The sequence below is a fragment of the Lissotriton helveticus genome, chromosome 7, assembly GCF_964261635.1.
Source record: "Lissotriton helveticus chromosome 7, aLisHel1.1, whole genome shotgun sequence".
Taxonomy (NCBI): Eukaryota; Metazoa; Chordata; class Amphibia; order Caudata; family Salamandridae; genus Lissotriton; species Lissotriton helveticus.
In genome coordinates, this window is record NC_136068.1 from 1,421,338,977 (window position 1) to 1,421,364,282 (window position 25,306).

The window sequence follows — 25,306 nt, forward strand, 5'->3', positions numbered from 1 at the left end:
AGGTCTCGTCTTTGGGACCTTATAAGTAAATAGTTATGCAGCCCAATATCCTTACTGCAACAACATTAACTCTTGCATGGCTAAACACTTATAAAGTCCCAAAGGCGAGACCTACTGACTATGCCAATGCTTGTTCTCCTTCCTGTTGGTCTATCCACTTTGAATGAGCAAGGCATACCTGTTTGTACTCCATCTGACATTTTGGCTGATATAGCTACTCCTTCGCTCCCACACCCCTGCATTTCCCTGATCTGATCATATCCTTCATCACCACCACTCCTCTTGAATTACATACACATTAAAATCTAGCATCTGTTTCTGATTACCACTGGACATCTTCACTCTCACACCAATGTTAATTACGTTACTGCTAGCACTCTTTTTAATTTGTCCCCACCTATCGCTTTAAATTATTTAATCCTACCCTCTGGCGTCTGGTAAAAAAAACCTTCTTAACCACTTAAAATGCCTCTCACCTATCTACTTGCCTTGTCTTCTTCCTGGACTACTGATTTTATCTCTTCTCACCTTCCTCCTGAGTGCTATGGGCATTATCCTCCTGACTACACCCGCCCCATCTCGAGATGCCAGCTCTTTTTTTTTATAAGATTGCCTATCATCCAACCACTTTGCTATACATCCTGCTCCATCTTGCCCTGCTACCACTCACCTCCCACTCAACCTTGGGGACTGCCTACACTTCACCTCCCGTACATTGAATCTGTACTAGAAGTGCAGGATTGCCTGCACTGAGTTTGGTACTACAATTATATTATAATTGAAAATGTTTAAGTACTATCTCTAATCAATATTCTTTTTGTGCAATATGTTAATTGGGCTTCGCCTTTTAGGGCTAACAATCCCCATCTAAATATGTAAAAATACAAATTAATGGCAAAGTGATCATGGTTGAACTGGATTGGTGACCAAATTAGCTGCAAACATGTTGTGATAGTGCCTATGTAGGAATTGTGCACATGTCTGTGAATTATCCTGAGTAATTTTGACAAAAAGACAGGCCACTGTGTATCTCCAACAGTATAGACTAGAAAGTTACACAGAACACCTACCACTGACGCGGAGATACCGTTTCTGATTCATCACTCATTTGTCACAGGCTTTCCAAACTGGGTGGTTAAAGCTATAATCAAATTATTGTATTTGTATTTGTTTACTGTATGTTTTGCATATGAATTGTATTGTAATGTACCTTCCACTCTCATCACTGGATTTGCAATCAATCAATCAATCAAGATAATTATAAAGCGCACTACTCACCCGTATAATAAAATTATTGTATTAGTTTACTGTATGTTTTGCATATGAATTGTATTGTAATGTACCTTCCACTCTCATCACTGGATTTGCAATTAATCAATCAATATAATTATAAAGCGCACTACTCACCCGTTAGGGTCTCAAGGCGCTGGGGAGAGGGGATGCTACTGGTCGAAAAGACATGTTTTGAGGCGTTTCCTGAAAGTTAGGAGGTCCTGGGTCTGGTGTAGCTGGAGTGGTAGAGAGTTCCGGGTTTTGGCGGCGAGGTGTGAGAAGGATCTTCCTCCAGCGGTGGTGCGGCGGATGCGGGCGATGGTGGCGTTAGCATGGTTGGCGGAGCGGAGATGGCGTGTGGGAGCGTGGAAGGAAAGTGTCGTTGAGGTAGGCTGGACCAGTGTTGTAGAGAGCCTTGTGTGCGTGGGTCAGGAGCTTGAAGGTTATCCTTTTCGGTACGGGTAGCCAGTGTAGGTCTCTGAGGTGGGGGGAGATGTGGTTGCGGCGTGGGACGTCAAGTGTGAGGCGGGCAGATGCGTTCTGGATACGTTGTAGCTTGGTTTGTAGCTTGGCCGTTGTTCCTGCATATAGGGCGTTGCCGTAATCCAATCTGCTGCTGACCAGGGTGTGGGTGACGGTTTTCCTGGTCTCTACGGGGATCCACTTGAAGATGTTGCGGAGCATTGCAGAGAATGTTGTAGCAGGAGGAGGAGACTGCGTTGACCTGCTGAGTCATGCTGAGAGTGGAGTGCAAGAAATATTGACATGTATATACCAGTCAGGGCAAAATAACCTTCTATCTAAAAATACTTGGATTTCTGTATGAAATGCATGTTGTGCTTTGGTGTCTTTCATATGACTTTAAATTCAGTCCTCCAAATGTCCCCAAAATATATGTTTGTGGCATGTGTAGCTCTAGATACACTTGCTGTGCATACTCCTGATGCATTTGCTGTGCATACTCCTGACATCTGGTGTTGGGCTCCGATGTGCACAACTTGTTTTTCTTCAAAGAAGTCTTTTGAATTATGATGATATAGTGACTCCTTCCTTACCTGGTAAAGCGCATGGGCATCAACTCCAAAGTTAGATTGTTTTCTTCTGTCGTTAGGGTCAGACATGCTTCCCCGGGGCTTTGAGTCAATGCCAAGTATTGGTCTTCATCAGAGCCTGTCCAATTCTCTGTTCCTGGTAGCCTTAGAAGAATCCTTCGGTGCACATACGTTTTTTCTCACAGTCATAGTTCCTCCTTTGGAATCGCACCAACCGTGTCGTCGACGTGCCGCCTACGGCCTTGCCCCTCTCAGGACTATTTGGTCGAGTCTCACGCTCAAGAATGTTAAAACTGTGATGGATAAAACACCTTTCTGATAATGTTTATAGTGCCATTAGAAGTACTCGTGGACAGACCATTACATGGTCTGCAACCTTGGTTTGTTCACACACCATAAAAAGGCTTCCTGCTCCGCCTGCCTTGCGTTCTGGTTGAAAAAGATCATCCAGAATCGACAGGAACATCGACTCGCGCATCGTTCCATGGAACTGCATCTTGACAATTATATCCCCCACATCTTCATGGAAGAGGTCCAAAGGGATAAAGCAGATGGGGACGTTGACGCCGAACAGGCTGTGACTGTCAGCCTCGAACCTGAGTCTTGGTCAGACTCAGAGAACACAGATTTGCAGCCTGCCTCAGCTGAGTGTCAGAAGACGACCTGAGTGAGTGCCACATAACACCAAGGCGTTCACAAACCCGCTGGGTGCCGGGTGTCGAGCCCGCTTTCGGGAACACAGCCTTTCAGGCCACCACTGACTTCCAGCCATGGCTGGCACCAACCGAAGGCTTCAGAGCCGACTCCGACACCAAGCCGTCCGCATTGGACTTGCCCTGCTTCAACGCCAACACTCCATCAGTGCCACTGGTGGCTCAACTGCGGCTCTGACCACATAAATCGATGTTAAAAGCAATCTCGAAGCCAAAAAAGACTCCTGTGCCCAGTCACCTGTCCACAGCAAACTATAAAATCCAGGAGCTTCCCATCTTACAACATCCAAGAGGAGTTGGATTCTCGGCATCAAGGCTGTTCATTCACCCTCACTTGGCAAAAGCATCGCTAAGTCCCCGCCAGAGGTGCAGCAGCAGGCATGCGCCACCCGCCTCCCTGGAAGGCTTTGGTTGTTGCAGATATCGTCTTTCTCTTTTTTCTGTTGCGTGGTTATCTTTACACATTCCCATGTTTTACCTCCATCTTCATTCAATGTGCAGGAAAAAAATCTAACTGTGGAGTTGATGCCCATGTGCATTACCAACTAAAAGAAAAGTCACTATAACTTGTGACTCAAAAGACTTCTACGAACAAAAAGAAATTGGATCTATCCAAGCCTAATATTAGGTGGAAGGAGCATGCACAACATGTGAATCTACAGAACTACATGTCACAAACAGATTGTTTAACAGGGTAAGTAACACTTTTAAATAATGAATGTTTAACATGCACAATATTTCTACACAGAGAGCTGTCTGGATTGCTGATTATCACTGTCTGGATGATTCTTTGCCGCAGTACCTCATAGTAAGTATCTTTTACATATTTATATATATTTTTGAACAGATAAATATTTTGTAAAGATCAAACGTAATTTATGCAGTTTTCAGAGCACTGTACAGTAAGCATATTGTGCCTTCAACAAGGTTAACATACAGACAAGCATGGGTAATATGTCTGAAGAACTTGAGTACACAAAAGAACAAAAGATACTGTGAGGATTTGATCAAACAGAAAGAAATATTGAAGGAACAAAGTGAAAAATCAGTTTCTCCACCATGGGAGACCCTTTGATATTCATAAAAGGTAGAAAATATATGTTCATGTGCAAGAGCCAAGAACTCAACTTTTCAAAACATTTTTAATATTTTACTATTAACCAAATAAGCAGAAAATATCGCCAAATTGGCAATTTTTTAAATTTATTTAGGTCATTTGTGTCACGCACAAATCTTTCCCAAGGGGATCTCTCGGCGCCTGAGAAAGACAGGCAGTCTAGTCTGTGAGGAGCAAATTAAAAGTCAGATGTTTAGCAATTTTTTTAATTGGAACAGATTCGGGCATTCCCGAATTTGTTCAGGGAGGTCGTTCCAGAGTTTAGGTGCCAGATAGGAGAAGGCATGACCTCTCATTCTTACCTTCCTGATTCTATGGCAGCACAACAGCTTACGATTACTGGATCTGAGCAGACGTGCAGGGTGATACCATTTAAGTTTATTAGTCAAATAAGCCGATCCCAAACAGTGCAAAGACCTAAAGACCAGGCTCAACAACTTAAAGGTGGCCCGTTTCTTGGGTGGAAGCCAATGTAATTGGCGTAGGAGGGGCAAAGAAGGAGTTTGAGCTGGTTTATCAAGGGCAAGGCGGGCAACTATATTTTGCACGACCAGTAGTTTGGATACTAGGTCCTCCCTAATTCCTACCAGCAAGGAATTACCGTAGTCAAGGCGACTAATTAATAGCGCCTGAATAAGAGTCTTCCTGGCGCTTTTCTTTTTTATTGTAGCCAATTTACTAATCAGAAAGTACATTTGGTTGAGAAACCACGTAGAAAAGTGAGAAAATACCTAAAAGAAAGCATTAAAAATGCCCAGTTTCCAATACATTATAAAATAGTGAAGAACCAACCCTGTTTTTTTAAGAATCTTAGAAGCTACCCTATCCCATCATGTGCATCAGGGTGACAGCTACAGTTCTTAAGCTATTGCCATAAAAACTGGTAAGACTTTTATGAATTCAGAGGAAATGCCCATGGTTAAGAACTAGAATAAAAAGCAACTTGTCCTCCTTCGCATTGAAATTCACTCTGATATTCATAAAAAGAATAGTAGAGTTGCAAGCTAATCCAGTCCAAATTGTGTTTTTTTGTTACAATTAGAAGCCTGATCCAGTAAAGTATCTATCCTGGTTGCAGATACCAGACAATACTCTTTAGCAAAGGTATGGACGTGCGTCCAATAAGCAGTCATATCAATCTCACTAATACAGACATTTCTGATCAAAGCTGACTTCCTCCTCGTTGAAGTGACCCTAGGCTTGCGAGGTCAGGACCTATTAGCTTTTTCATAACAGGTAATAATGCAAGAAATACGTCACATGGCTACGGTCTGCATAGAAGGGGCTAGGATTGATTGAATAACACTATAAGCGACGAAGCGTTGTTACAACTTGCAAACCTATTTAGTGTGATTAAAATAGTAATTTAAAACCCTTTTTCATGTCAAAGGTAAGTAACAACCTCTCTGTCCAGGACGATGGATTAGGAAAAAATAGGCAAGGAAATAGTTTGAATAATATGAATGTAAAGTACCTCGTTTGCCAGAAAGAAGGGTGAGATCTTATTGACACTTTTTTTTTACAATGGAATGGCATGTACGATTTATCAGTACACAGAGCTTCAAGCACACTCATTATGCATATTCATTCAATTGGGATAGACGAACAAAATGACTGTATGGGCTAAAAGTCAGGGAAAGACTGACTCTAGTAAATCTCATGAAAGTGGGAGATATTTGGAAAAACATTTCAGTATTTGAGGTGTTCCAAGCAACTTAATTGATTGTTCACTATATCGCTGTTCTTACATTTTTGATGACTATTTCAAGTTTGAAAATGTTACCGCTCAATTGATAAGGAACCAAGTAGTGGTATGGTTTCATAGTAAAGTAATTCATGGACATCATTTTAAATGAGAAGGTGGTGTATATTGCCAAAAGCTTAGAGCAGTCTGAGGAATTTGCAAAAGTGCTCAAAAGGCAGATGAAGAAACTGTGCATGTAGTAATACTGTTTAATTTTTAGAAACAAGTGGAAAGGATTTCGGTGAAGAAAACTGGTTCCCGGTTGCGTGTTGTATGTGGCTGAGGGAAGCATTTTCCAGACTTTGTTGTGCTTAGAATATGAAAATAAATGTAAATGCAGTTTGTGAAAGACGAAGTACAAGAGATTTGAATACTCATTTTGCAGAAGGTATGCCTATTGTGAATGTTATGATCCTTATGCTGAAATTCAGATAGATGGGAGAGCGTATCATTTGTCGCCAACTCTAAAACTATTTAGGATTGCAATCTTGTTTGAGAGGATACAGAGTATGATGAGTTATAGTGAGAGGAAGGTTTAAACCATCTGATATATATGTAGAGGAACACATGACAGTTCAAGGATTCAAATGAATAAGTTTAATCGGTATCTTTTTTCAGAAAAAGATACCGATGAAACAGGGTTGCAGGAAAATACGCTTCGAACGAACGTCTAAGCACCAGTAGTCCTGTGACTCCTTCAGTTAATCTACTCTAGATAATCTAGATAATTTGACAGCCGTGAACAAACCGGAATTAAACTGAAGCAGCCAGCGATCTCTATATCCTTCAGGAGTCAAGAGAATATTGGCTCTAAACAAGAGACAACGCTCCTAAAGGGATGCAATCACGGAAGAATATGACGCTTTTATACAGCATTTAGGATATATTCATTTGAGAGTCCACGGGGCCAGTAACAGAACAGCCCGAAGGGACTCACCAATCACGATAGCATCTAAAGCAAAAAGCACAGCAAGCTAAGAAAGGGAAAAGACAAATAACCCTGACAGAGACAGACAAAATGAATTTGTCTTGAAAAAGATGGTGTAAAACATTCATGCCATCGAAACGCGTCGACGCATTCATCTGTACCATCCCATAAAGCACACTTCTGTCAATCATTAAGTATTTGAAAGTGGATGACACTATGTGGCAAAAGATTATATGAGATGTACAAAGAGTAATGACAAATTCAAGTCATACAACCTGTTCTGTCTTGTGTAAATTATGCTGGTCATAATTGTATTATTGTGTTGAATGTGATTTCACCTATGCTCTTGTATTGTGGGGACCAAGAATTGCACATAATTTTAATGATTTTATGTTTAAAATGTATTTTTAATAAATTTTCAATTTATACATAGATTTACGTTGTTATATTATATTGTTGCATGTTGTGTTTTAATATAAATATCACGGTCCAGGGAAATTTTGCTCTCCATTGGATTCTCTTATCTAACTGAAGAATCCTCACCTGTTGAATTGTCCCAGCGTGCAGCAAAATAAGTAGGTGCCACCCTTGAGGCTCAGATCAATTTACAACAAAGCATTCGGTACAGAGCGTCAGTAAAAGATTATGACCCATGTGTTCACAAACTAACCTGGAACCTTATAAGTACCTAGAAGTTCACTCCACAGAGTCAGGAAGAGCATATGTCAGTGAGGAATCTGCGTTTGGAGTATCCATAGGGTAATCCAAGGTAAGTAACATGCTCTTCTGATGTACACTTTTAACTCGCCTTATAAATAGATGCTAAACCAGAACTTTGTCAAAGCAGAATATCTGTATAGATAAACAAAGGACGAACACACTCAAGAGCTTGTAGAGTGGCAAGCATTTATTTGCCAAAAGAACTGCAGTTGAGACAGTTAGCAGTGAAAACCGCAGAGTGATCTGATCACAGAGAAAAGAATCAGCCTTTATATAAAATTGTGAAACCATCAGACATGTTAATCATTAATATCAGCACTGTGGTGTTAGCATTTCTCAAATATGTCCAGGTGTGCTTTTACCTAATCAATGGTAACAGTTCCTAAATATGTCTACGTGTATATTTGCTTTATACATGATCACAGTGACACACATGATCGTGCTAACATTAGCCAATCTTCTATGCTCGTATCTGCCGACACACAGTCTAAGCCTAGTCAGCAGATGTTCATTCTTTCTGCTTCCTACGCACAATTTCGTCACATGGTATTTGCCATGAACAAGAAAAACAAGCATTGGCATAGCCAATAGGTCTCGCCTTTGGGACATTATAAGTGTTTAGCCATGCAACAGTTGATGTTGTTGCACCAAGGATATTGTGCTGGATAATTAAACACTTATAAGGTCCCAAAGGCAAGAACTGTAGGCTATGCCAAAGCTTGTTTTCCTAAAGACATCGCAGGCCAGCCAGAACTCAATGTTCCCCTCACTGAACTTCGACTTAAGCTGTGACGCCATCTGTTGGAAAAGAAGGGACATGGTGTAAGTCATCTGGAAATAAGCCGCAGTTCAGATAACCCCCTAAAAGGCACTTCTTGCCCGCCACCCAGTGCACTGCCTAAAATCCAAAGTGGCTTAGTACTGGAAAACTCAACCCTTAATTAGCGTGCGCAAGATCACACGTTGCCTTAGCGTGAAGCTAGCTTCTAACCTGGCCTAATGGCTAAGGCGCTCGACCTCGGACCTGGGGATCTGGGTTCGAGTCTCGGTAACGACGCCAAAAAACCCCTGTGATTCTGGGCAAATCACTTAATCTCCCCGTGCCTAAAAAAACAAGCATTTGCAATGCAATACGTCTCGCATTAGGAAAGTTTGAGCTATTGGTATTGTAAATGGCAAAGTTTTTATTTATGTGTTGTTTTTGAAGATAGCGAAATTAATAGCTTTGTCATTTACAATGCCAATAGTTCTAACTTTCGCAAATGTGATACCTATAGCATTTGTAATGCAATATGTTTTGTATTTACATGACTTAGATGTATTGCTATTACAAATAATAATGGTGTTTAATTTTTTTAAATAACTAATACTTAAATAAAAGTTATTGTAATTTATAATGGCAATAGCTTAAACTTTTCTAAAGAACTTTTGTGAACCAAGACCCACATTCACGCTTACCAAAACAATGACACCCCCAAAAAAAATAATAATAAAGAAAAGAGCAACCGGACACAAGATCGGGCAGTGGTTAGAGAGGTGCCAACACAAGCAAGAGACAATAGTCTGTCAGAAGCAGATGGGCTTGTAAAAACCTGAGCTAAACTCGTGGGTCCAGTGAAAACCATACTGCAAAAATATCTTACTATGCTCTTGTGCGCAGGGCGGAGTTGACAAAGCGCCGAGTTGTGAAACGTAAACTAAAATTAAATGCCAGGCTTTTTTTCCTTGCAGATAATCACGTTAAACAACTCAGTGGGTGAGAGGGCAAAGATGCGTTTCAGATGCAATTGCAAGCATCGCACTGCTAACATTCCTTCGAAAACCTACAAAAGGCGTACTCTACATGATCAATGCGAGCAGCAACAGTTAAAAACGTCAAGACAAACTCAGAAAGGAAAACTAATGTCATGTTGCCACTATTGCCAAACACATCCTCGTCTAAAACCTGGTGCACGGTGGTGCGCTTGCAACACACTGCGAAACGCTCTGCTTCGAGGACAGCACGTGCTGCAGGTGTTGCCCGCGAGGGTTGCCAGTGGGCCGTTGTGCCAATTCGTTGTAACTCAACAGAAATGGGGCAACTGCTGAGAAAATCTGCCGACCACTGCACAATACAATGAAAAGGAGAGGTACAAAGAGAGGGTGAAGGGATGGGGAAGGAGGACAGTCACAGAAGGGCCAACAAACTAGAGGAAAATGAGAACCAGTAAGGGAGCTGAATAACCTATAGAAATAAATTTAAGGCGAGGGAGATCTGTTACAAAGGGCATGTCCGTGTTGGAAAGAGGGGAATCCAGATAGACTATAGATCCAGCAGGTATTACTGAGTTGGATCCAGGGCAGCCCCAGTGAAATAAGCTGGCTGTGAGCAGTGCAACTCGCAGGCAGTAGAGCATTCAGCAGCCCATACACTGAGATTTGCATTCCGAGCAACGACCTGATGAAAGCGAAAGTGAAGGAGACCTTATTTTCAGCTCCAGAAGGATCTAAAATAAAGTTATCACTTAAAGGTCTGTCAGCACTACTTTTGGTAGAGGCTGGCTCTGGCTGTGAGATAGCTCTAGCACGTAACACTGTGATATCAATACAACTAAATAAAACAATGCCGCTCAGCTTATCACTCACAAGTGCTTAAAACTACACCAATATGATTTAGAGACAAGTTATGTTCCCAAGACATGTATGTTAGATACACGTATGCACTTTAATGATGTCGTCGGACATATCTATTTATGAGAAACTTCACAAATATCTCTGCAAGAAAAGCAGTAACCACTGAGCTGTATATATAAAGCAAACTGTCGTGACCTGCATGTGGGAGATTTAGCAGCGGACACATTAACTCTATGCTGTTTTATGATGAGTCATGAAGAGCGAATCCTGCGATTGCACAACTCGCTGACCTCTCCAGCAAATATATTAACCACCATCGCTCTTACCTAAATTATGCCTTGAAACTTGCTAGGTACATAATATGGAGCAGGTGCCATAGCCCCGTAAACCGATTTAAATGCAGGGTGTTTGTGACCATATAATTTATCCAGAACTCTTGCTGCTAATTTCAGCGTGCGTAGATTCCCAGAGTACGCTCCTCGTCACTCAGCCGCCTTTCTGCTGCCAAATTTATAGGATGCCGGAGTCATTTTTCCCCCTTTCGAGTACCGCCGGCCTGCGACCAGGAAGTCAAGCAGGCCGGCGCGACAACCGGAAACAGGAAGTAGGAGGGCGGGAGCCTACCCCGCCTCCCACGGAAGAGCCGCGATTGTTTGGAGCACCGGAGCAGGCAGGAGCCTACCCTGCGCCCCGGTGCCGAAGGAGGGAGGAAGAGTCCTGCTGCAGGGCCCTGCAGCTGAGGAGAGCCGCCGCACCAAGGAAGCCGGTGAGTGGGTTGCTGAGCTGCGAGGGCTGGGGGGGGGCATGTGGGTTGCTGAGCTGCGAGGGCAGGGGGGGGCATGTGCGCGCGCGCGTGCGGCGGGGGGGGGGGCTGTGTATGTGTGTGTGTGTGTGCGTGTGTGTATGTGTCTTGGAGTGCGTGTGTGTGTGTGTGACTGTGGAGGAGGGGGGGTGTGTGAGCGAGTGTCTGTCTGTATGCGCGCGTATGTGCACGGCGCGGGACGGGACGTGTGCGTTCGCGCACCCAAATCCAGGAAAAAAGCTCGTAACACCCTCTTGTCCTCCTTCCCCCGTGACAGGCAACATTAGGTCTCCAGCTGGACACCTGCATCCTTCGGATGCAGTTTACCAGCTCGACCTAAAAAATGAAAGTGTGTCCTCATGTAACGTAACTGGCGCTATGTAAAGCGCTCTGATAACTGATTCGGTTCGGTTCTAGTTCGCGCTATATAAAACTCCGAAAACCCCCCCCCCAAAAAAAAAAAAACAGAAACCCATTGACAACCATCAATAAAAGTAGTTAAATAAAAATGAGTTAATTTGTTAGCCCATGGTGAGCTCTCAGTGTGACAGGCAAGTAGATTAAACAGCCTTTGCCGGATCTGTTAAAACCGGCTAAGCATACAAAGTACTCCCACAATAACGGACAAGGTTAGACTCTGCGCGAAAAATTAACTTACATGTACTCGACAGCAGCTCACTGAACGCTTCTGGGCTTCTTCGGGAGAAGGTTTGTGGGAAGCAAGACAGTGGCAGGGTCAATTTATTAGACAGCGTAGCTAAATATATCAAACACAATGTCAGAGGAAAGGCATCCCGATATTCTGATGGCACGAGGACTCGGGAGGCCATGGCGTCTTGACAATGCAGCTGAACCCCGAGATGCAACATTTACACACAAGGTAGGGGCAACTCTCTTTCCTGCAGTAGGCGTACTTTTTAGGTCTCGCCTGTCGATGCGCATGCGCATCGAGCAAGGCGAGAGTATTGGGACTTATCCACTCTTTATCCACACTGCAAGGAATCGTGGCGATTCCTTGCAGTGCCCGTGACTTTTAAGCTCAATGCGCATGCGCATTGAGCTTAAAAGCGCGTGCACGTCCGTCTTTGTTTACCCGCTCCGCCCCCTCCCCTTCCCGCCGTGTCGCATTTCTCCTCCCCCCTCCCCTCTCTTCCCTCCGTCTTGTTTATTTTACCCGCTCCGCCCCCTCGCATTTCTCCTCCCCCCTCCCCTCTCTTCCCTCCGTCTTGTTTATTTTACCCGCTCCGCCCCCTCCCCTTCCCGCCGTGTCGCATTTCTCCTCCCCCCTCCCCTCTCTTCCCTCCGTCTTGTTGCCTATGGGCGGCTGTGCTGGCAAGCAGCGCTGCTTCCTCTCCTCTTTCTGTTGAAACAAACAGCAGGGAGGGGAGGCGTTTCCAGGGCCAGCTCACTCTCGCTCTCTTCGTCTTGTTAGGGTTTTCACCACCAGAATCAAGGAGTGACAAACCAGCCAGTATGTACATTTTCAATTCAGAACGCCACCTTTTTTATGCACACGGATTTACACAATATTTCTGCGCAGTGTCCCGTTATTATTTCAAGGCGCTACATTTGCTCGTGACAAACATCTCACAAACCATTTCAGCGAGCAAAGACGCGCCTCGCGCTGCCTGCGTCTATGTGACAGCGCGAGACGCTTCTTAAAATAGAGCAGCGGTCGCTGAGCTCCGGTTCAAGCCCTCGTAAACTTTATTTTTTCAATGCAATACGTCTGTTCCAAAACAAGCAGGCCCTCGGCCCGCCGCTGCCGCTGCACACAGGCTCCGTTGTGCCGCCGCGGTGAATCACTCCTCCTGCAGGCGGCTGATCTCCTGGGGCTGGCGGGAGGCCAGGGCGGCTGCAGCTGGGCCTTGCTGTCTGTTCTCCAGGCCTGGGGGGCAGGAAGGCTTGGCGCTCACCAGCGCGCCCTGTTATGAATGCTGCCTGTACCCAATGTGCCCTCGTTCCTCGCCTGTGCCCGGACCCCGTCTTTTGCCTCTGGCTGTGGAGCGCTTCTCTCTGTTTCCACCTCGTTTCCCCGAGCGGGGGCCGCACCTGGTACCCCCTCCAGCCTCACACCCTTTACGCTTCCTGTCTAATGAACTGTGTTTCCATCACTGCTCTCTCTCCCTGCCAATGTCGCCTTTCTCTCCCATTGCCCTCTGTCTATGACCCTTCACCAGTCGCTGTCTCTTCTTCTCTGCCCGTCACCTCTGCAAGGGGGTCTCCTTTCTTCATGCCCTCCCGTCCTTTGTTGACATTGTCACTCTCAGCTCTCCTCACGCGCCCTCTCTCCTGAAGTGTCAGTAATCGCGGCCGCCGTTTCTCCCTCCCCTCACCTCTCTCCCTACTTCCCTCGATCTGTCTGTAACAGAGTCACTGCTCCTCCCACTCTCTCTCTCTGTCTGCCTGACGCCCTCTCGCCTATCCTCCTATCCTGCCATCTCTCTCACATCCTGACATTTCTCTCACACTCTCTCCCATCCGGCCATCTCTCTCTCCCATCCTGCCATCTCTCTCCCTTCCTGACATCTCTCTCCCTTCCTGACATCTCTCTCTCCCATCCTGCCATCTCTCTCTCATCCTGCCATTTCTCTCACACTCTCTCCCATCCTGGCTGCTCTCTCCCATCGGGCCACCACCCTCACCCTCACTCACCCTCACTCACTCACCCTCAACCCCTCACCCCCTCACCCCCTCACCCTCACTCGCCCTCACCCTCAACCCCTCACCCTCAACCCCTCACCCTCAACCCCTCACCCTCAACCCCTCACTCACCCTCAACCCCTCACCCTCACTCACCCTCAACCCCTCACCCTCACTCACTCTCAACCCCTCACCCTCACTCACCCTCAACCCCTCACCCTCAACCCCTCACCCTCAACCCCTCACTCACCCACCCTCACCCACCCTCACTCACCCTCACTCACCCTCACTCACCCTCACTCACCCTCAACCCCTCACTCACCCTCACTCATCCTCACTCACCCTCAACCCCTCACCCTCACCCACCCTCAACCCCTCACCCTAACTCACACTCACTCACCCTCACCCTCACTCACCCTCACCCTCACTCACCCTCAACCCCACTCACCCTCAACCCCTCACTCACCCTCAACCCCTCACTCACCCTCAACCCCTCCCTCACCCACCCTCACCCTCACCCTCACTCACCCTCAACCCCTCACCCTCACACAGTGCAATAGGTCTCGGAGCATTTGAGTTAGAGCTTTTAGAATTGTTTATGGCTTTTTTTATTTGTAATTCTTTAGCATTGGCTACAGGAAACAAAAATGCTAAAGATTTACAAAAAAAAACCATAAACAATTCTAAAAGCACTAACTCTAATGCTGCGAGACCTATTGCATTTCCAATGCTTGTTTGCCCTTCTTGCCCTGGATGGTTTTCAGGGGTCGTTGGAAGCGGGGGAATGTTGCAGAAAGTAGGTCAGACGGGCTTTCCAATCTTTCAAGCTGACAAAAGAAGAGTAAAAAGGCACTTTAAAAATATGCCACTCTTGGTAAATGCGAAACAAGTGTGAAAACGAATGAAAGTAAGCATGCACAAATGACAGGGGTCCCAGTGGGTGATGGGCATGCACAAGATGACATGGCGCGGCCGCAGCGCTAGCAGCAGACGAGCCCTCGGCGTGCACACCCACTCACTTTCCACGCCACCCCAGGTGGGGCTTTTCTAGCAGATTCCAGAGCCAAGTATGCGGCACGACAAGCTCGAAAGAAACCACCACAACCCCTGAAGTGACCTTTACACCAAGTCGCAGTAAAGTTGTCTCATTCAAAGTAAAGCTGATAGTCTCTTTCCTGCACAATACATAACAACGCGTATTAACTGACATTTGTTAATCCCTTTGTTCTGTTCATTCAATGATATCAGGCACTGATGGGATTTTGGGGAGAAAGGCAATGTACCCCAGAAGTTGGTATCAGTTGCAAAAGACATACTTTCCCGTTTGCAAACAAGCGCTGAAAGACAAGCGGACCGCCGTGAAAGTGAAAGCGATCGCACTAAGGCCACGCTAATTAAAAACATAATGCGTCTGTAGACACTGAGGGCATGTCTGGCGTTTACCATATTTTCAGACAGTTTATTTGAACTATTTTTGTAATATAAAGCTGTGCCTGGTAAGTGAATACATATTATTTCTAAGCAGGTTTTACATAGAAATGTATGCAAAACGAAGGTTCACTTGAATTTATCTATTCATCACGAGCTATTTTTTTTAAATCTTTCATAACTTCCCAAACGATGGGAAGTCTGAGGAGGAGACTTCACGCTAGCAAATCCTTCAGGATCGAATAGGCAAAATGGCTCTATCTGTAGATCTGAGAGTAAAGGCAGTAATACCTGGTGAAGGCATGGATGAACGCCCATGTATCTGCTGCGACTGGTGCCCATAGCTGCTCGACAGATGTCCAGCACCGTAACACCCATTACTAAGTCTGTACTGGCAGCCTTAGCTCTAGTAGAATGAGCCGGAACTCCTCAAGAGAATCCTTTTTGGCCAAGGCATAGCACATTTTTAGGACTCTCCTACGCAGTGTGTATGCACTGCATAGGAGACCTTTAGCCGTCATGCAGCTCTTTTTACAAAGCACATACTCGTGCTTGTGACGGCATACGCCTTGCGGGAGTGCGCAGCTGCACGCCACAAGCACGAATATGTGCTTTGAAAAGGAACAGACTCCCCGTGCATGCATACACGCACGCACTTATCAGCCTTAGTGAATGTGCTTCTGAATGTTCTTTAACAATTCCCCATTGCATACAAATGTTAGCCTTATATCCACATTGTTTTAAAATATCGGCATTAGTAAATGTGCTTTCAAAGCCTTAGCCTTAGTTAAATGTGCTTTTATATCCGCTTTGTACTATTTTGATTTGTAAACTACAATAAAATACTGCTTCTGGTAAGAGGTTACAGGTTGATCCAGAGTATTCCATTACTCTCATTTTACAGGCAACAAATAGGGACCCCCTGTTAGGTTTAGAAAAACTCCTAGGACAGGGCAATAATGCAATGTAGTAAATTCCTAGGCAGTTAAAGTATATTTGACATGCTGGCTGGTCAATACATTAAGAGAAATAAATGATAACTTTGGCTCCGTGCAGAACAGAATACAATTTAAGACATAGGTATTTCTTTTATTCTATATATTTTTATTAAAAAGAGGTAAAACAAGTAGCATGTAATATATATTTGACATCAATATTTCTGGGGTACCTAGCTATTTGTTAATACAGTGGTTAGACCCTATGTAACGATGGGTGTAAGCTGTATTATACAAAGAATCAATACAATAAAAACATATTTTTTATAACATTCAAATCATACACAATTTTATGTAAAGCTATTAATATAATGTGGCTGAAAACTGATAGTAGTCTCAACGCGCGTTTCGGCACAAGTGTGCCTTCATCAGGAGTGCCACAAAGGGACGGACGATTTCCAAATAAAAACAAGAATGTGTATATATGTACAGTTATTATTTAAATTTTGATGTGTAAATACATGCATTCAATAATAAAAACATTTGTTCTATAGTTTCAACAATCTAGTTCACATCGAACGTGCACGGAGCCAAACATATTGTGCTGAATCATTCTAGGTATGCCATAGCTAGTTTAGGGAAGCAATTGAATGGAATCGCAAGAGCATGTAAACAGGGATAAAATAAATTTAAGGAAAAATAGCAGCAACAGATATTAGCAACCTATGCTTGATAATCTATGTGCCTAAAGTTAATAAAATAGCTAACGTCATGCACTTTACATGATTCTTATGGTACATATGCACAGCATGCATCTGGATCAATGCTTTTCTATATTAGATGACTCAATATATAGGTATTGATATAGGTGCTAGAAAAGGGAATCTGTTAAGTTGATGATATGAGGAAGCACTGTTAAGTGAGAGAGAATGGTACATTGACTGCTCCGTGGTGTTTCAGACAGCATATCAAACTTTTTGTGACATCCCTACTAGGGTGGACAGTGACAGGTCACATTTGTCATGGTACCCAGGAATGTGATAATCTGCATGGCACTCATACACGGGTCATATATTCTTCTTGGCACACATATACTAATTGCTTTCTGCATGGCACCCATACCCCAGAGAGGCTTTGATGTTGTCTTTTAAAAGATATTTTGACCATAGAAAAAAATTGTCTTTGTTCTTTATTATTCACTAGTGATCAATGACCTGTGAGTTTTACTAAACAAGCACCAAGTAGACTGAGGCATTTGTAGTAGCCCTATATGTTAAATGTAGTGTTGGCATGATGTTTACATTATTGATAACCATTGCTGTGTTGATACTCTTGTGGTGTTCATTCCTATCCCTCCCTTGCCCTGCTCTTGTGTTTGTGTGCGTGAGTTCTCTTGAGTGCTGTTTAGGTTTGACCTAAATCGCTTGTTTTTAATATATCTTAAAAAGGGACTCATCAGTTGCCAAATTTCTGTGTTCATTCACTTTTGTGTGGAACATTTTTTGTGGCTATCTTCACCTAGCTGCACACATTTACGATGCTTCTAATAAAGCTGTTCACACTGTTTAAGCCCCTTTAACTGTCAAGATAAGATCTCTTCCCACGGATAAGGCAGACCGCTTCTAACAGTTGGTTGGAATGCTTGGCATAGGAAACACACTAAGGGCATGGGGAATTTGAATGTCATCTGTGGGCTGTATACATGGTGTGCCATTCACTAAGCTAACAAGCATTGGCATAGCCAATAGGTCTTACCTTTGAGACTTTATAAGTGTTTAGTTATCCAGCACAATATCCGTGGTGCAACAACATTAACTGTTGCATGGCTAAGCACTTATAAGGTCCCAAAGGCGAGACCTATTGGCTATGCCAATGCTTGTTATACAAAAAGAGACCTATCTAGTCTGGATCACCTTTCCGTTTTGGAAATCAGAGAATCCTATAAAAAGGTTTGTCATTCACTTGGTGCTCCTCAGTCTGATCAATATAAAGCTCCCCACAATGTTGAGGCGTTGTGACCTACCTAAGGGTAAGAGCTCTTGGTGCATGGAGCTGCAAAGACTGGGCTTGTGCGTGTCAGCTTGCACGTTTGTTGCAACGATGACAAGCATTTGTCTTTACTTGTGTCTTTACTTGTGTGTCAGGTGGCACACTACTATGAAAGTTTATTCTTAGATTCCAAAGATGCCTTCACAGATTTTTGTAACCATGAAGAACTAATAAAGAGTGCAAATTTTTTTTCCTGAAGGATTTAGATGATTTTCATTGTCTAGATTCATTTCTGGTAGATAACTTGTGACGAAATGTGTAGGATGTAGGTGGATATATACTGCTCATAGTTTAGGGTCGCTCAGTGAGCTTTCAGTTCCATGATTATATCTGGAGATAGCGACTGGGATCTATTTTTCAAGATGTGTATTATCTACAATATACTTTTGGCATTTGAGCTTTTATGAGGACCATACACCACAACTGCCTAAATATTGTTTTCTGTATACAGTGTACTTCTGGGTTAAATTACTTGTGTAATCGCTCACCACACTTTTGAGATATAAAATGTCCTTCATGCATTGCAATATAAGCATTGCAGCGGAGGAGGATTGGCGAATCAAACAACCATTGACATGGGGTGAGAGAGTCCTTCTCAAGGTGGAGTCAAAGCCAAATGTATATATATTTTAAAGAATTGATATCAGTTGGTAGTGTAGAGAGCTGTCTGTGGCCCCATATATGCCTGTCAGTTCAGACTGGACTGTTCCCTTTGGAGCAGGACCACACTGATTTATATATGGTTATTTCCTGTTTGGGTTGCATAGTGCAGACTGTAATATCCTATTTATTACTATTATTGAGTGTGGGGTGAGTCACTAGATGTGAAGCCTCGAGTCGGTCATGATGCCCATCCTCTTCCTCAACTAGGGTGACCAACCGTCCGTAATTGGGACCTCACGTCCGTTTTCCGTGAGGATCCCTTTTACGGACTGCTTTTGTCCGTAATTTTGGACTCTGGGGAACAGCACTGATCCTCTGTGAGAATCCTCTACCCCTGATGGGGCGCCTCGCACTCCTCTGAATGCAAGAGCAGCCCCATACCGCCCATTGTCATTCTAAATGAGGCAGATTGCCACATACAGAATGACAATGGGCACGTCTGGATTGAAAACAGGTGTAGGCCTCCTCCAGCCTCGGGCCTCTTTTCAGAAGTAAGACATGTAGGATAACACCCTTACTGCTGAGCATCCAGTTAATCAAAATAAGGCGATGAAAGAAGTTTAAAAAAAAAGCGTTATCGTTTTTTCACAGTATCCTCATTTTAGAACTGATGCATTTTTAATATTCTATTCAAGGAAGTTCATGTTTGCAGTTTTTTTATTTTATGCAACTAACAACCATTGACAAAGCCTAATATTCTGGCTTGTTTCAGCTGTAACATTACATGTTGTATTATATATCTGAATGCAATGACAGAAACAGCAAAATACCAGTTGGGCGGAACACTATGCTAAGCACAGATTTTTAGCTTAGTTGCTTTAAGCTACGCACTCCTGTTTTGTCATCCCACTTAAAGCCCTGGAAACAACACCATGCCACAATCACCTCACGACCTGGCACTGTGCATCATGCATGACTCATGACGTCCAAGGTTTCAGATTGACTATGTGCAGGGGCATCCTCCCCTTTGCTTTAGGAACTACAGGGGTGGGGGTTGTAAGTTCCTGATGGGTCTCTTCTGTCTGCAACTCTGCAGACAAAGGCTCAGCTCACAATTAATGTAAAAAGGTGAGTGAGAGAATAAGTGAAGGGATTGGTGGATGGCTGGATGGATTAGTGAAAGGGTGAATGGATGAATGAAAGGGTGAATGATGAGAGAAAGAATGGGTGGATGGATGAGTGAAATGATGGATATATTGATGAATTGATAAGTGAAAGGATGACTGGATGGACAGATGTGTGAAAGGCTGGATGTAAGGATGGATGAGTGAGTGAAAGGGAGGGTACATGGGCAAAAGGTTGGCTTGATGAGTAAAAAGGTGGATGGATGAGAGAAAAGATGGATGGAGGATTGAAAGGATGGATGAGTTATAGGGTCAATGGGTAGATTCATGAGTGGATGAGTAGATAGATGGTTGGGTGGATGGAAGGAAGGATGGATGGATGGCTAAGTGAAAGGGTCGGTGGAGAGAGAAAGGGAGGATGGATGTGTGGATGACTGAAAGGGTGAATGTGTGGAAGGATGAGTGACTGGTTGGATGGATGAGTAAGTGAAAGGGTGGCTGGATAGGTGAAAGTGTAAATGGTTGGATGGATGAGTAAGTGAAAGGGTGGCTGGATAGGTGAAAGTGTAAATGGTTGGATGGATGAGTGAATGGATGGGTGGGTGGAAGAGTGGATGGATGAGTGTGTGGATAAATAGGATGAAAGGGTGGATGGGTGGATAATGGATGGATGAGTAAAAGGGTGGATGGAGGGATGGATGAGTGAAATGATGGATGGAAGGATATATGATGAATAGGTTTGCAAATGGTTGAATATGTTTGGATTAGCTGCATCTTATGCTTGCCACTTTACATCTCACACTATCTATCCGGGCAGATCTTCCCGACCATTTCTCTCACCAAACACGCCTGCTCAGGACCATGAATTGTAAACAAAATATCAGATTGGACAACCCAGTGCTGTAACCATATATAGATTATTATCATACGAAATACCACAAAAAGACCTGCATAGTTGATCAAAGCTGCATGCACACTGAAAAACCGTGAAGTATACGATTGTTTCAGCCTAACTGTGCTTAGTTTGTAAAATATTAAGTGCCAGGGCTCAGACATGGAGGCCACTACAGCTTGCACCACCCATCACCCTTGTCATCACTGCCAAAACAACTACAAACCATCTCTCTTGCATGTAAATGTGTCAATTCAGATTATTCTAGGTCCCCAAAGCTAAAGGAATGGCTGTGGAGGTAGGTATTAGCATTTTTAATGGGTATTGTATAACCCTGGGTGGGTAACTCCACTCTGCCAGCAGATGTTGCGGAGATTTGCCTACGACGCGATCCGCGGCGAATGCGGAGTAGGTAAAAAACTCAGCCTCCGTGGCGGAGTTAGCTGCTCCCTCCCCCTGCCAAAGCCCTTTAAAAATGTTTAAAAAGCCCCTTACCTGTTGTCTGCTGCCTCCCTTGCCTGGCGGCTTCCCGTCCTGCTCCTCGCGTCTTCTGTAATAAAAAAAACACTACGTTCTACGTCTGACTTGCATGCTTAAGCGCGTCAGACGTAGAAGGTAGTGTTTTTTTTATTACAGAAGATGCGAGGAGCAGAACGGGGAGCAGCCAGGCAGTGGAGGCGGCAGACAACAGGTATGTGCCTTTTTAAACATTTTTAAGGACTTTGGGAGGGGGGGTAGCAGAGCGTAGCGTATTGCCACAGAGTTTTTTTTAAACTTCGTGGAAATACGCATTGAAGAACTATGCCTGCTACGCCCAGGGTTCCTAAACAACCCTTGTTCTGCACATCTCTAGATCAGATGAACAGCACCACCATGTGGTAGACTGTTTTGAGTATGGTGTTGACATTCAGGTGCTGTGGCCGAGCACCGGAAACCAATTAAGTGAGGGCGCTGAGCACCGGAAAGCACCGGCTTAAATTAAGCACTGCAACCTAATATAAACTTATTTTGACTAGTGCTTAAATGGTTGTCTATTTACTTACTGATACTATTGCGCACCCTCCTCTGATGAGTCTGTAAAACACCTTTTGTCCAGAAGTTTTGTCCTGAATTTTGACCTCCTGTCCTGAATTTTTGTCCTGAATTTTGACCCTTTGTCCTGAATTTTTACACTCACCGTCCTGAATTTGCACCCATGCCAGTTGGTCACCCTATCCTCAACACTGGAAATAAAGCATACTGTTCTCTGTGGATCTACATATATGATTTAATGCTTTACTTTTTTTATCCTTATTTGTTAAAAAAAATAATTTCGCGCATACACTGCCCATATGGCGGATCCCACCCCGGAAACGGCACACACACTGCAGTTGAGGCAGCGACAATACCAGGCCCACCTCATAAAGAAAGTCCAGGGCTATATCGCAAGCACGGCGCATAGAATCTATGATGTGGGCGACAAAGCGGGGAGAATGCTGGCGTGGTTAGACAGGAGAGGGGGAGGTGCGAGGGGTATTCAGAGGCTCCACTCCCATGACGGGCAGCCGCTGAAACATCCAGAAGAAATTGTGCGCACACTGGCAGACCATTTTCGGGAGATATACACCCCAGAACGTGTCGTCACTACACAGACGGCATCGATCTCGCTTGAAGGCATTGCCATCCCCAGTATAACACAAGATGCTATGCGAGACCTAGAGGTGGACCCGACGGGGGAGGAAATCCAGTTGGCGATTCAGGCGCTGCAGTCAGGCAAAGTGCTGGGTCCCAATGGACTGCCCGTGGAATGGTATAAATCGATGGCCTCAGAGCTCAGTAGACCTCTACTAGACATGTATATGGAGAGCCTGGAAAGGGCGGAATTGCCGCTTGACCAGCGTACAGCCACGATTGTGGCCATACCAAAGCCGGGAAAACCCCCAACTGAGTGTACCTCATATCGCCCAATATCCCTGCTTAATGTAGAGGCCAAGGTGCTGGCTAAACTTCTGGCCAGCAGTCTGATGTCACACCTGCACACCCTGATCCACCCTGATCAATCAGGCTTTATGCCCCACAGAAGTACAGCTCTGAACCTCAGGAGGGTTCATGGGGTACTGGCTCGTTCGCACCTCCTCTCGGAGAAGGCTGTGCTTCTTTCCCTTGACGCCAAAATGGCTTTCGATCTAGTGGAGTGGGAATATCTTTTTGCGGTGCTTGCACGTATGGGCTTTGGACCGAAATTTACAGCTTGGATACGACTACTCTACACGAAACCGGTTGCGCAGGTGGTAGCCAAAGGCCACATCTCGCCGACGTTCCCGCTGGGCAGGGGGACTAGGCAGGGATGCCCCTTGTCACCCTTACTTTTTGCCTTAGTGCTAGAACCCTTAGCAATCCTGATTAGAACCACGCCTTTATTCAAGGGGATCAAGTGGGAGGAAGGATGGGAGGATAAAATCTCCCTGTACGCTGACGATATGCTCATTTATATGGTTGAGCCTGAACACGGGATCCCAGCCTTGCTGAATCTCTGCAACACACACGGGAAGTCATCAGGCTATACCCTGAACTGGTCAAAGTCGGTAATATACATACCGAAGGGCCCGGAACCGAGGTTACAGGAAGATTGCCCTCTGGCATCACCGACAACCTCCTTTAAATACCTGGGCATCGTCATCACAAATAATGAAGCGGACTTCTTTGCCAACAACTTAAAGCCACCCATGGAGCGCCTACGTGCAGACGTTAAGCACTGGGCGACCCTGCCCCTGACCCTCCTCGGAAGGGCGGCTCTATATAAAATGATGGCACTTCCCAGGTTCCTATATATACTGGAAAACACCCCGCATCTTGTCCCACCGCGATATTTTAAACAAATTGCTGCGTTAGTTTCCAACCTACTCTGGAATAATGGCCCGGCGCGTATAGCCTATGACAAGTTGGTAAAAAGTTGGTATGAGGGTGGGATTGCGCTGCCCAACGTTCAGCTGTACTATTGGGCAGCACAACTTAAAATAATTAACCAATGGATCCATACTCCGAGGGACGACCCAGCATATAGGGCGGACTGGTCACAGTTGGGAACGGACTGCATGCTCTCAGTACTATATAATAAATCACAACTTAAAAAACTGATGGGTCCAACACAACACACGGCGGCCTTGTGGCACATAGCACAGGCGCGACTGGGCTGGAAGGGGCGGATCACCAAAATGACGCCACTGTGGGACACAAAGTCACTGGGGAACCTTAGATTATGTAAAGGATTTACGCAATGGGACTCCTTAGGAATCTCCACAGTGGGGGACCTATGGGACAAGGACACGGTGATTGCGTTTCCACAGCTCCAACAGCAGTATGACCTCAGCCCCACTGAAACGTTTAGATACGTGCAAATTCGACACGCACTACTCCGGGCGATCCCAGCGGGCACTGACATACCAGAGTCCTCACCACTAGAGGATAGAATACTGACGGACTTTATGCAACAAAGCGCGACTTCCCTCACATACAAAAAACTGGTCAACAACCTGGAAGACCCTACATTGAAACTCAAAGAAAAATAAGTGGGGGAGATAGGTGAGGCAGATGAATCGGAATGGAATGAGGCACTAGCCTCCCCGAGAGAGGTGGGCATTTCGGCAAAGTTCAGACTAGTGCAGCTCAAAACTCTACACCGCATCTACTACACTAGGACACTGCTTCACAAAATACATAGGGCACCTCATCCCTTTTGCTTGAGGGGTTGCGGGGAGGAGGGAACGCTGTTTCATACACTATGGGACTGCCCACAGATACAAGAATTCTGGAGGCAAATTCTGCGTACAGTCTCGCAAACGCTTAAGATCTCCATTTTGCCAGAGCCACGCAAATGCCTCTTGAACATCTGGGACCCCAACGACCTAGATAGATATGGACTAATTTGGGCCACACTGGCCATGACAGTGGCTAAGCGAGATATTGCGCAGAAGTGGGGGCTCCAGAACTGCCTACAGCGAACAGATGGGCTAAAAACATGGACATACTGATGATTACGGAAAGGGCGGTATATGTGCTTCGGGCTTGCCCCCGCAAGTGGAACAAGGTGTGGACTGCCTGGAATGTCTACAGGGGAGAAATATGTGAACCTTTGCCGGAAGGGGACGACCCGGACTCTGAGGGGGAGGATGAGTAAGGGAATGGGTGGAGGGTGGCTACCAAAATGGACCAAGTGGAGTAACTTGGTCCATGCTTCTGCGATAACTTTACTGAAAGGTAACTCAGGGGCATGGAGAATTGCTGATGGGTGGAGATGAACGTGGGAAGCATACCGAAGAGTGATGACTCATGTTTTTTTTTTTAGAATTTACATGATGGGGGGTAATAGATAGATAGCACACAGCGAAGGAAAATTCAGTGTACTCCGGCGACTGCTATATGAACGAATGGGAACGACTACGAAAGTTATAGTTGGGGTAGAATAAGTCACGAATTAATACGTAATAAATGTTGTGGCCTACAGATATGTGAATGTACAAATACAGGACTAAAAGTTTGATTGTACTAAAATATATGCATCATATGCCTTCATCTTAATAAAGATTTTTTAAAAAAAAATAATAATAATAATAATAATGTCACCAACAAGATGCAAGGGGTTAAAATTTTGTACTAAAGTAAATTCACATTGAAAAGGCCAAATGACCATTA

The 25,306-nt window shown here is 44.7% G+C and overlaps 1 protein-coding gene across 2 annotated transcripts in view; it reads left to right on the forward strand.

Moving 5' to 3' along the window:
• Nucleotides 1-25,306, forward strand: part of TMEM220 (transmembrane protein 220) — a 228,875-nt gene that overhangs the window by 176,723 nt on the left and 26,846 nt on the right. For both annotated transcript variants that reach the window (XM_078654734.1, XM_078654733.1), the window contains one exon: nt 3,786-3,845. In XM_078654734.1, the coding sequence (XP_078510860.1) occupies nt 3,786-3,845 (60 nt within the window). The remainder of the gene's footprint in view (nt 1-3,785; nt 3,846-25,306) is intronic.